General features: G+C 37.0%; 1 protein-coding gene across 1 annotated transcript; it reads right to left on the bottom strand.

Annotated features, from left to right (window-relative positions):
• Positions 1–2130: 2130 nt before the first annotated feature.
• ppa1a (inorganic pyrophosphatase 1a) lies at positions 2131–10552 on the bottom strand. The gene is made up of 11 exons (XM_056770775.1): positions 10492–10552; positions 9845–9909; positions 7795–7848; positions 6858–6977; positions 6533–6619; positions 4886–5012; positions 4679–4806; positions 3883–3968; positions 2828–2897; positions 2330–2369; positions 2131–2162 (listed from the first exon to the last, which is right to left on the bottom strand). Exons 1-11 carry the CDS (start codon positions 10550–10552, stop codon positions 2131–2133), a joined length of 870 nt encoding a protein of 289 aa, XP_056626753.1.
• Between the last annotated feature and the right edge of the window lie 1280 nt (positions 10553–11832).

Raw genomic sequence — 11832 nt, 5'->3', positions numbered from 1 at the left:
TGTACTTAAAGAGCTGTAAAAAAATAATGAAAGGATGATAATGATAAAAAGGATGATATATGGTTCACAAGGTAGTAAGGTAAAAAAAACTCAGATGAAGTACAGAAAATGTACTTAAGAAGAGTAAACATACTAAATGTCCTCCTCTGTCTGCTTTATCTGTTAATATTGGTACCGAATGATGGATGTGTTGTTGAATATTCTCATATGTTTTGACAGATGTGGGAGAGTTTATATCCTAACACTTGTTTCTGTATTATAATTTAAACCAGTGCCGTTCCTAGTCGTCTGGGGCCCTATGCCAACCTTTGTGAGGGGCCCTTGTCATAATAGTCATACGCTTTAACAAGATATTAAAATAATACTTCAATTTACACACTTAATTGAATTAAAACTGAAAGATAAAAAACATTTAACTGACAGTGAGAACGTTTAAGTAATAAATTAAATTCACATTTTGATTCATGTGTTAATAATCCTTTACCTAAAGTAACACACACAGCTTTTAACTAACCAAATGAGTGATTAACAAAAATATGAAACACAATAAATATAGTTGTACTACCACCTCGTGAAACTCACGTTTTTAGCAAAAATATCCTTTGAAGCTGTGATTTTAGGGTTTGGTGTGAGGTAAGGTGAAGCCACCACCTAAAATAAGTACGACTTCTTTTGATATCAGGTTAAAAATATATAAATGTAAATGCACAACGCAGTATGTGTATTGAAAGTCATGCCGAGTGACACGAAAAAAAGTTGTTCTGAGTGACATTAAAAAAGGTTGTTGAAGACGACCATGAAGACGAATTAATAGATTACAATGTTTGTGACAATGACACGAATTCCCGTGAGCATGCGCATGTCGTCATCCGTCATCACTGCGTGATGTCCGAGTGTCACACTAATCATAATAAATGAAGTATTTAAAAGGAAATCTCCAAATGAATCCTGTAAAGTTTGTTTTAGAACACTCTGAAGGCAGAACTTTAAATCCGCGTCTTGTTTACATTAAAGTGTTTTTATTAGTTATATGCAACTGTCGTAGTTTGGGTTAAGCAAGGCTCTGATTTCAACTAACAACATCTTGTGTTGTTCTGTTGTGTTTTCAATGCAGGTGTGTAGTGTATTAGCTGTGAGTGAACACTAGATGTCACTGTTTACTCATCTCACACAAATCTCTCTACAGAGGACAAGAACAAGGTTTGCATTCAAATCTCATTCAGACTTGAGGTTTCTTTCATGTTTTATTAGTGAACATAAATTCAAACATGTTAAGTGTATAAAGTGATAAAGTGTAGATGTGGATTAAAAGTGTGATGGAAGAACCATGTGCACATGTCATCATTGATAGTTTGATAAAATATATTTTGAAGTTATATTTGAGTAAATCTGCATACTGACGCACATGTTTCACTTCAGCAGTTAAACGTTGGCACAGATTCTGTGTTCACTCTTCTGTCTTTTATCTGTTTTCTAACTAATAATTTGTTGTCGGTCTGTTGGGTTGTTAGGAGGCGTCTGCAGACAGCACAGAAACCTGTGGATAAATACTTACATTCAGGATCTCAGACGTGAGTGACCAGGACGTCTTTTGTTTTGTGGACACAAATGAGTGTATGGAATATAAAAACATCAGCATTATCTCTTCATGAGATACCCGTAATGTCTATCTTTATCCGTTCATACGTTCTCATACTTCCTCATTTCATCTCATGACACTGAAACTCTTAATCCAGATCAGAGTTAATGGTGGTTTCCATGGTGATGGTTGCAAAGACCCAGGAAATAATATTTTGGCTTTATCAACCGTCGAGTGGCACTTTAAGAGTTTCCGTGCAATGAAAGTGATTAAAAACCACGAACCTGATGTTCTAGAGAAGATGCTTTCAACATGTATAAATAAACCATGTGAATGTGAAAAGTTCTTTAGATGTCTGACGTAAACGTCATATTTTTGGTGAAGTATAAAGATAAACCGGAGATGTTGCACAGAGACACATTTTAATCTGATTCTGTTATGATACGATTATTAATATTCTAAGCAGTCGAACAGAATCATGTTCTAATATGAGAGCTATCAGAGGTGTGTCAGTGTCAGATGGTGATGGATTCCTCTCCTCTGCTGATCTTCTACGACTGTTTGTAATAGAACCAGTTATCAACTAGAAAGAGAGAAAAGAAGAAGATTCATTGTACTAACTGATGTTTGAAAAAGTGCAGATTAACGTATAAACAAATGATATTAATCTCTACGTTAATCTTTGTTAAATATGAAAAGTTTGAATGAATTGTGTGTTTGTCATTAGAAAGTGTTGATAATGTTTCTCACCTGAGCCGGGGATGGGTTCTGCATCACCGCATGGATGTGCCTGAGAAACACATGTCACACACACATCATCAGAATCACATGAAATCACAAACTGACATGAGATCACATCTCCTTCTTGACCTTTTGAGCGTCCTAGAGAGTTGACTGAACATTCTGCTAAACATCATCTCTTGTGTTCCACAGAGGACAGAACGTCACAGGCTCTGAGAACATCAAGAGAACGACTGACTGATGCATTAATTCCCTTTAAGAGCTCTTATTAAGTTTTTTAAGAGCAGTTTTCAGACAATAAAACTGCCATCATACTTCACATCTCAAAAGTCAAATCTTTCTGCAATTTGAAAAACAATTAACTTGAAACAGCCCCGTGTGACGGTGTAAAGAGGATTCATGAATCATTGAGAATGACTTTCTTGCTCTGTGTGTGTGTGTGTGTGAGTATAGTTTGTGCGCTTGTGTGTGTGTGTGAAACTCAGTGGGCTGATGGGAAGCACTCACTGAATCTACGATGGCTTTGGCGTCTGCGCTGGAACAGAGGAACGGGCTTTCTGTGACACCGGTGTTCAGACTGCACACAAAATGTAACACAAAACTGACTTTAAGAAAACAAAAACTGTCAGAACACACTATCCTCATGTCTTGAGACTGTGAAGATTGAAGAAGACTTATGGGTTTGAGATGAAGGATCATATGATGTTGTATCTATTCCATCATGAATATATCACAGTCCATTCAGCAGAAATCAGCAGTAATAATCTGTTCTGAATGACGAGACACTGAGGCCTGCATGGACCTCTGCCTAATAGAGTTTGTGTAGAGAAGTCCATTTTTGTGATTTTTATTTTATGTTGGATGAATAGTAAAGGTGTTTTGTTGCCTACAGCTCCAGACAGATCTTACGAGTGCATCTGAGTGGTGTAACATGTCAAATCCCATTCTTGAAGACCTTGATGTTGGTGGTTCGAAACGCTTGTGTACTTTGTTTTGATATATTCTTCTGGACCTGTCCGTTTTTCTCACATGTTCTCTGCCTTTTTGCTCTCATTACTTTGGCTCTGCTCTGTTTGGTTGATACATTTTGTGGGCTTGGCCCCGTGTCGCTGCTTTTAGCTATATTTTTATTTCTGTTATCTTTTGTTGTGCCACACAAAAAGCAGTCAATAATAATACAGTTTTCTTTTTGTAACAGTCAATCCCCCATAATCCTCTGCTCAGCTGGCTTCCAATGTCCCCACTTTAAAGAAGAAAAGAATTATGATTAAGCTGATTTTTTACTCTCTGTTATAGCTCAGACAGGCGGTGGTCACGGAGAATGTGAATGTGACCCGACGGCAGTGTGATGGTGTGTAATCTGTCATTTTACTTCCCTCTCACAGTCGTAAACAAGATGACATTTCCAAGCTTACTTCAACAATTCTGCAAAAGTCAATTGAATGGAAACAATCATGGAGTGTGAAGTATTTGATTGTCCAGTGGTTTTCTGGACAGAATGACTGTCATCAGCGGTTCTGTGTAGATTATGAATTAAAATGAAGATTACAAAAGTGTTTTACCAGTTGATTTCTCCAGCATCGCTCTTCTTGGAGATCAGAGACTTCCAGAAGCTGTGAGTGTCTTCAACCTTCTTAATAGCAAAATCCTGAAGAAACAAGAAAACTCGTTGAATAAATATCGTCGAGGAATATTGTAAAGTACTGCTGTGTTGCTTAAGTAAGGGATAATCCACAGCTAGCCGTGCATTGAAGTGGAGGCGAAAAACTGCCTGACACGAAGCATTTACATTTACATTTACATTTATTCATTTGGCAGACGCTTTTTTATCCATTTAAATCCTTTAACGTACAGCTAGCCATGAATCAAACTGCTTATACCATGGACTAATGCAGCATCTAGTTATTTATATCTATGGTATAAACGGTTATAATACACCTTCCGGCCAATCAGAATCGTGTATTGAAACAGACCATGGTATAACACATGTTTTATCATGTCTTTCAGATAAGCCAGCTTTCTAAACCATGCGGAAAACGAACAAAACCCCTCTGTCATCTTGTTTTGCTGATGACTGTTGAGAACTTCTCAAGGTGATGCTCACCTCAAGGTTTGATTTATCTATTCATGCACACCACTTGAACACTTTGAGTTTCTTCAAATGATTGATGAATATACACGTATAGTATTTCTTAAAAAAACACAAAACAGTTTTCAACACAACATGCTTGAGTTCTCTTGACTCGAGGCCGTGATGAGAAAAACATCATTAGTAGATATCGTGGAAAGTCATTATTCAAATGTCACCTTCTATCTTTCAATTAAGCAGAAATACTTTCTCACACAAACTCTTTTTACCCTGTTTTTAAATTCACCATGGAAGGCAAATTGGTTTTCTGGCTTCCCGTCAGGTACTTTATACATTCTGAACCATTCAAGTGTGGCCTCCAGATAGCCGGGTTTGAGTCTGCGGACATCGTCGATATCTGAGAATAACACAGAGCGCAGTGAGAACGTCTCCAAATTCAACATCACGATGTTATGAATGCAACACACTGTAGAAACCATGAAAGTCTTTGGCCTCTGGGTCTTCCACATTAATGACCATCACTTTCCAGTCGGTTTCTCCTTCATCGATCAGTGCCAGAGCTCCTAACACCTTCACACCAATGATTTCACCACGACAACACACCTGCACACAAACACACAGGATCTATCAGTGATGTGTTATGTTGAGTTGAAAAATTGTGAAGTAGTTAGTGTGATTGTGTGTGTGTGTGTGTGTGTGCATGCATTTGTGTGCGTTTGGATGCATCCATGTATGCGTGTGTGTGTGTGTGTGCACGTGCATGAATGCATGTGGGTGCGTGTTTGATTGTTTTTTTTAATGCATGCATGTCTGTGTGTGTAGGTGTGTGCGCATGTGTGTGGGTTTGTATGCGTCTATACGTGTGGGTGTGTGCACATGCGTGAGTGTGTGTGTGTGTGTGCGCGCTTGCATGTGTGTGCGTGTTTGTTAGTATGCATGTGTGCGTGCATGTGTGTGTGCATGCGCGTCTGTGTGTGTATATGTATGTGTCTGTGTGTGCGTGTGTGTGTGTGTGTGTGTGCGTATGTGGGTTTGTGTTGTGCTTTTGACATAGTTTGTGAGTGCTGTAAGTTTTGGTTTTGACTGCTGATTGCAAGAAACTCTTGGAGGCGTCTTGAGAAACCAGCAGCAGTGTGAAATTCAGCCCTAAAACAGGCCAGCTGATGGATTATCACATACACAACACATTCTACAGTTATCTCTTAAAAGAACACATCTTATACTGACTTCAGGTCAGTCAAACTGTTCATTTAAATCTTTGCAGCCTTACATTTTAATGTAACAATAACCATTTAATTGACTTGTAAAGCTATGTTGATAGTACTTAGATTTCAGCGTTATGGATGTGGCATTTTGCGTTATGGATGTGACATTAAAATATATTGAACCATCTGTTTATATTCGACTAAACCCTTGTTGATAGAGTAAAAATAAACATGCGCTATTATGGATGTGAAGAAAAAGGACACAGCATTTTGGGAGAATTAAAATGCACAAACCTGAAACAGTAATACCCAATGAATGTAGAAGAGATGACTCTACATAAAACATACAATAGTTAATTTATTATATCTATTTTTATTTTTATGTGTCCATTTATGAGGAATATGTAGGGTTATGGATGTGGCAATTCTGAAAAATCATTAAAACTTGAGCAGAGATCTCATATGGTGATTTAAAGCACCAAATTTTGATATCTGTGCTGTTAGGAGAGTAAAAAACTGGATTTTTTCATGTTAATTTTGACATTTTCACGAAATTGGAAAGTTTTTTTATGGAACCAAAGGGTTCTTATATGGCAGCAGAGAACCTTTTGAAGCACCTCTTTTTAAGAGTGTTGTATGGAGTTCATACGGGCACATGGGGCCATGCACATCACTGACTAACATCATGAGTAACTGTGATGAAATTCAGATCACAGTATTCACAGTGTTTTAAGTGTAAGTGCAGCTCTGAATGTGTTGATGATTTTGGCATTCATTGACCATGACATCACATTATTTTCTTACGTAAATATTATAAGTGAAGAGTTTAAACTTGGATATTTGGTTCATTGAGATCTAATACAGTGTGATTAATGTGTTCTTTCATTTGTTTTGAGCACTGTATACATGTATCTGTACCTTATGACCAATGTCACAGATGTCGATGGGATCATTGTCCCCACAGCAGTGTGTGTCTTCATCTCTGTGTCCTGGATCTTCCCACGTCTGTGAAACACAAAGCACCACACGTCCGTTCATTTTAAAGTTCAGAACGTTTGATTGAAACCATTGACAGAGTGCTGATGCGGTGGCTTGCGGAAATGCTTTGAATTTTCTGCCGGATTAAATGTGCATGAAATTTCACCGAAAGAGCTCATGAAAGGCAGACGTGGGTTTTATTTCCACATCACAACACTTGGGTTTCACATGCTTCACTTGTTACAGAGCGGATGAGTGTGCGGACCTGAGGGAGGGCTCCGTAGTTCCAGATGTATCCTTTGTGAGGAAAGATGTTCCCAACATACCGTAGATTCCCTTTCTTCACGTCCTGCTTCAGTGGATTCAGAGGATCTTTAGTGGCGATCTATAGAAAAACAGGAAGAATATTTCTCATTTGATTCCTTCAGTATTTATTTTTACTAAATTCAATTCAAATTTAATTATATAGCACTTTTCCCAATGTGAATTGTTCTGAAGAAGCTTTACAGGAGAAAAATGAGACAAACAGAAAAACACAGAAAAGGTCAAACACAGTACAGTGCATGGTGTTTATACAACAAGCAAGATCTACCGTTATATAAAGTGTGGATATAACGCTGGATTTGGAGATCGTTTGAAACTGATATATGGAGCCGTCCCAGCGCTAAAAGATGCCGGACATGAACCGCATGCGGTGTGTGAAACTGATGTCTGTGTTGGCAATAGGTGCACACGTGCTTTGGTTCAGTCTACCCCTCCCCCCCACATGCGCCATTTTCAGATATGATCGTAAAGCTGTATCTATCTTTTAAAAATGTGATCAAACTTAATACTCTTCGAAGATACGAACTATGCAATACTACTCTATAGGTACTCAAGATTAATATGAGATTGGAAGAAACCTTGTGTGCTATGCCCGCTTTAAAACAAATAAGATAAAAATGAATAATATAAAAGTCTCTTTAAAATAAAACAACTAAGACTTTGTCAGTGTTTTTCTTGGATTTTTTATTTAAGAAATATCAGCACATCTACGTGTTCTGCTGGTCAAAACATGTATCTTGCTTCATTTGACATCTCAATCGACTAGAATCCTCACGTATTATAATCAATTTTCAACCGGCTCACAGTGAATCGTTACATCCCTAGACAGTTGATCTGTGTGTGTCACAGTGATAATGTAACATGTATCAGAATCTTACCTCCATTTTTGCATTTGTCCACTTTGGAACCTCAATAATTGCATGAAAGATGCGCTGAAGGAATGAAAGATTTTGTCAGTCTAAGTAAACAAACAGATTTCATCTGGAATGTTTTGCCTGAAATCTGATTCATAACACAAATACACACGTATACTGTATAATAAGAATACTGATGTATACATTTCACATCACATCTACAGTATTTCAAAACTCTACAAAGTGACTTGATGTAAAGGACACATGACACATATGTCTAATACATCCTGAATTTAATGTATGGATAGTTTTACTACTAAATTGGTTTCAAAACATGTTCATCAAAATCAGTGTATCGCATCAAATCATGCAATGATCTCAGCTGACACTAAGTTTTGTAAGATTCTCCTGTGTGTTATGAATGATTATCCTCATTAGTGTGTGTCTGGTGTTATTCACATGTGTTGTTCTGTATCATTACTGTAATGTCATTATCTAATAATAATGCACTGTTTAAAATCAACCTGATATTGCAGTTGATGAAGTGCAGAAAATCTGAATAATGAATCCATAATCCACATCAACATACACGTCTGCGGTTTATTTAGCTTATATCCTCTTCTCATGAGAATAAAAGTGTTCATGTTCAGTCTGAAAGCTGAGGTTTGATGATGCTGTCATCATGTTTATATTGTGGATATTGAACTGAGAAAACGGTTTCAGTCAATATTCAGTGTGTTTCAGCTCAGATGTGTGCTGGTATTTTCAGTCTTCATGTTGTGGTTTTATTGAACGAGGTCCATGATCTCATGTTTCTCGCACACAAAGAGAAGTTCACTTCTATAGTTCACCTGACATAATAATGTCAACATGACCTTCAGAAGAAATGTGATGAGAGAGCATCTCATCTGTGCTTTATATTCACAGCAACAGCTGATTCTTGTTTCGTTTTTGGTTATGCACGTGACCCTGACCAGACCTGTGTTGGTGATATGTTTGGCCATCTTTAGGATTCATTCTCTGTAACAGAGTTCTGGAAAACATTTCAACTTGTTGTCACTTTATTAACACTCAGAGTCGCCTCGCTGAAGACAAACAAACCCCCACACACACAATATAAACATGATAAATGTCAAAGGAACCTACACTTAAAGGGACAGTACTCCCCAAAATGAAAAAAATATTACTTATTCCTTCTCATGTCATGGGAATATTGAGGACAAAAAATACTTTTTGTTTTACAAATTGAAAATATTCTGATCTCTTTTGCATATTGATGATGATAATAATAAGAGAAGGGAAACAAATGAAGTATTAATAAATAAAACAATAAATACATGCAGAAATAAATAATTGAATGCATGCATACATAATTAAAAGAATAAATAAATTGATAAATGAAAACTATTTTTATTTTTTCTATTTCTACATGTATTTATTTCTGGCTGTATAGGTTGTTTGCACATGACGTCACGTCACTGTGTTTCAGTAGCGCCAGGTGAGAGGCAGGAAGTGTTTTCGTCCTCCGTAATGTAAAACCTGTCTTCTTCAGAATACAACAGAAGATATTTTGAAGAATGTTGATAATCAAACAACAATAAACTCCATTTACTTCCATTGTGAGAACACGAAACCACTGAGACATTTGTCAAAATATCTACTCTTGTGTTCCACGGAAGAAAGACTTGACATGAGAGAGAATAAATGATGAAATGTTGATTTGTGTCTCTTCACCTGTTTGGTGTCTGATGTGTTCTTTTACAGCATCAGTTTCCTATTGTTAGTGTTGGTTTAATGTGTTCACCAGCATTATTTTTGTCATCTATTTGTCTGGGGCAATAAGATATTTCAGAGGTGTGATCTCTATAGAACTGATTGAATTTTCCCTACAAAAAGAAATGTCATTTGTTGCAGATTTGAGATGTTTGTGAGGACGTCTTGAATTTCTCACCTCATGAATAAGGACTGTGTGTTTCTGTTGTATTAACAGTGAATGTGAACAGATGATTAAAGAGATTCTTCAGTCTCACATCTGCTTTCAACCTCACAAGACAAACGTGACAATCATTCATACCTCTGACTGGTCGGCGTAGATGGGGATGTCATGGAACGGAGATATGTATTTTCCCTCTTTGTTTTCTGTGAGGACAGAATTACCACATCATTTTCATTTTTGCGTGCACTATTATTAAAAAGATAAAATAAATGCACATTGTAATGAGACCCGTGCAGTTGGTGTATCATATAATATTTCACATATTCATATAAAAAGTCTGATGTATGTATTTTAATCATTGTTGCACATGGAGATGTGAGTGGTCACTTGGCAACGGTAGTATACATCCACCTGTTACTGTCATCAACAGATGGACAACAATCTGTGTGTGTCTCTGTCATGCCCAGAACTTCATATATCTTCAATATGTCTTATTGAGGTAAACAGAAAGATCAGGTCAAGAGTTAATGCTAAAATACACTACAAGACTTTTGCTCAGATTTTAATTCTGGACTTGTTGCAGAAAGTCTGCGCCAGTCTGCAGATTTGATCAGTTTGTTTGTTTCTATCTGGAACTTTCCAAAAGTCTACAAGTGTGTGATGTCTAGTTTAAATACATATTTTAAAAGTGTTGTAGTGTATTTCAGCCATAAGAGCAAATGATGTAAACCCATATGGATCTCTGTCAGACATCATGATGTGTGTGTACGTGTAAAGAGACTTACTGAAGTAAAGTCTGTAGTCTTGTGTGTTCTCTCGTCCTCTGGTCTCAGTGCTGAAGCTCATATTGACGTCTGTGTTTGCTCCTGTGATGTGCTGCCGTGTTCTGACTGCACATACACACGCGTGTTGAGAAGCACTTAAGACAATAATCTCATGCTGCTTATGTGACCATGTGTCTGTGAGACAGAAGATCATTTCGGTCAAAGGTCACTGACAACCTTTCTGTCTGTGGATTGTCTGTATTCTGCATGTTTGTGTGTGTGCATGGGTGTGTGTGGTGTGTGTGTGTGTTTGTGTGGGTTTATGTGTGTGTGTGAAGTTTTGAGAACAGCAGGAGAGCAGACGGCTGTCAGGTGTTTAATCTCTCATTGGATGGATTAACTGCAGATCTTTAGAACACTGGTGGGTTAAAGTGCTTATCAGTTTCATTTTTAACCTGCTCACATTATATATAGTAACACACTGATAGATCTATGCATTTATTTTACTCTCTATTTGAATAGATGTGTACATTCTTTGCAGTTCAGATTGTAGCTTCAGCAGCTTTATTCTGATGGATAATAACAGATGATAACGTATACAGCACAGATCAAGAGAGTAAATTCACGCTTGTGTTCCTTTAAGCTGACCAAACAATCCTGAGTCATCACACAAAACCATGATCACATGATTCAGGTGAGTGACATGTGTGAGAGGCCGGGGCATGTTGTCACACAGGGTGGACTGCGTCTCAGCACTTTAAGTGAATTTTATCCATCAAACTAAAAAATCTAAAAAATAGCATACAAAGTCATCAGTGTGACAACTAAGTTGAAATAATGACTCAAGAAATATGCATTTTTAAGACTTCATAGATAATATACATAACATCAATTCTAAGAAAGTGTCATTTGTGACTTGTATGATGTACTGCACATGTGGAAATGAAATGTAATAGAACAAACAGCAATTGAACGCGACCTATTTACTATAGTATACAAGAAATGATAATCTCTGTACAAATACACACTTGATATACGATCCGTTTATAAACAATGTTATTGTGTTTTTTATAGTGCATTCCAATATCAATAAAACTGCAGTTAGGTTGTTTTGATTAAGTAATAATAACTAAACGCGAATTTACACGATAAAAACATAATAACATAATAAAACAACATGACATTTAACTTCTTTTTTAAACATTCTTTCCAGCAAAGCCGGTGGATTAAAAAAACAAAACATCTTCATGCACATTTGTGTAGCATGCTTAAATCCCATTGACACGCTCGGAAAAGGACATTTTTGTACATCAGAAACAGGTGGTTTGTGTTTCACAGAAGAATGTTCAGTTTTTGCGTCTC

Source organism: Triplophysa dalaica, chromosome 17 (genome assembly GCF_015846415.1).
Source record: "Triplophysa dalaica isolate WHDGS20190420 chromosome 17, ASM1584641v1, whole genome shotgun sequence".
Taxonomy (NCBI): Eukaryota; Metazoa; Chordata; class Actinopteri; order Cypriniformes; family Nemacheilidae; genus Triplophysa; species Triplophysa dalaica.
Note: the sequence above shows the minus strand (reverse complement) of the source record. Positions and strands in the feature narration are given on the sequence as shown.

Excerpts from the sequence above, each read along its gene's own strand:
- ppa1a (XM_056770775.1), bottom strand. The coding sequence starts at position 10,552 with ATGAGCTTCAGCACTGAGACCAGAGGACGAGAGAACACACAAGACTAC. Across the intron at positions 6,978-7,794 it reads GGACAAATGCAAAAATGGAG|ATCGCCACTAAAGATCCTCT; the intron begins GTAAGATTCTGA and ends GTTTTTCTATAG. Across the intron at positions 3,969-4,678 it reads ATGGTGAATTTAAAAACAGG|GATTTTGCTATTAAGAAGGT; the intron begins GTAAAAAGAGTT and ends TTGTTTCTTCAG.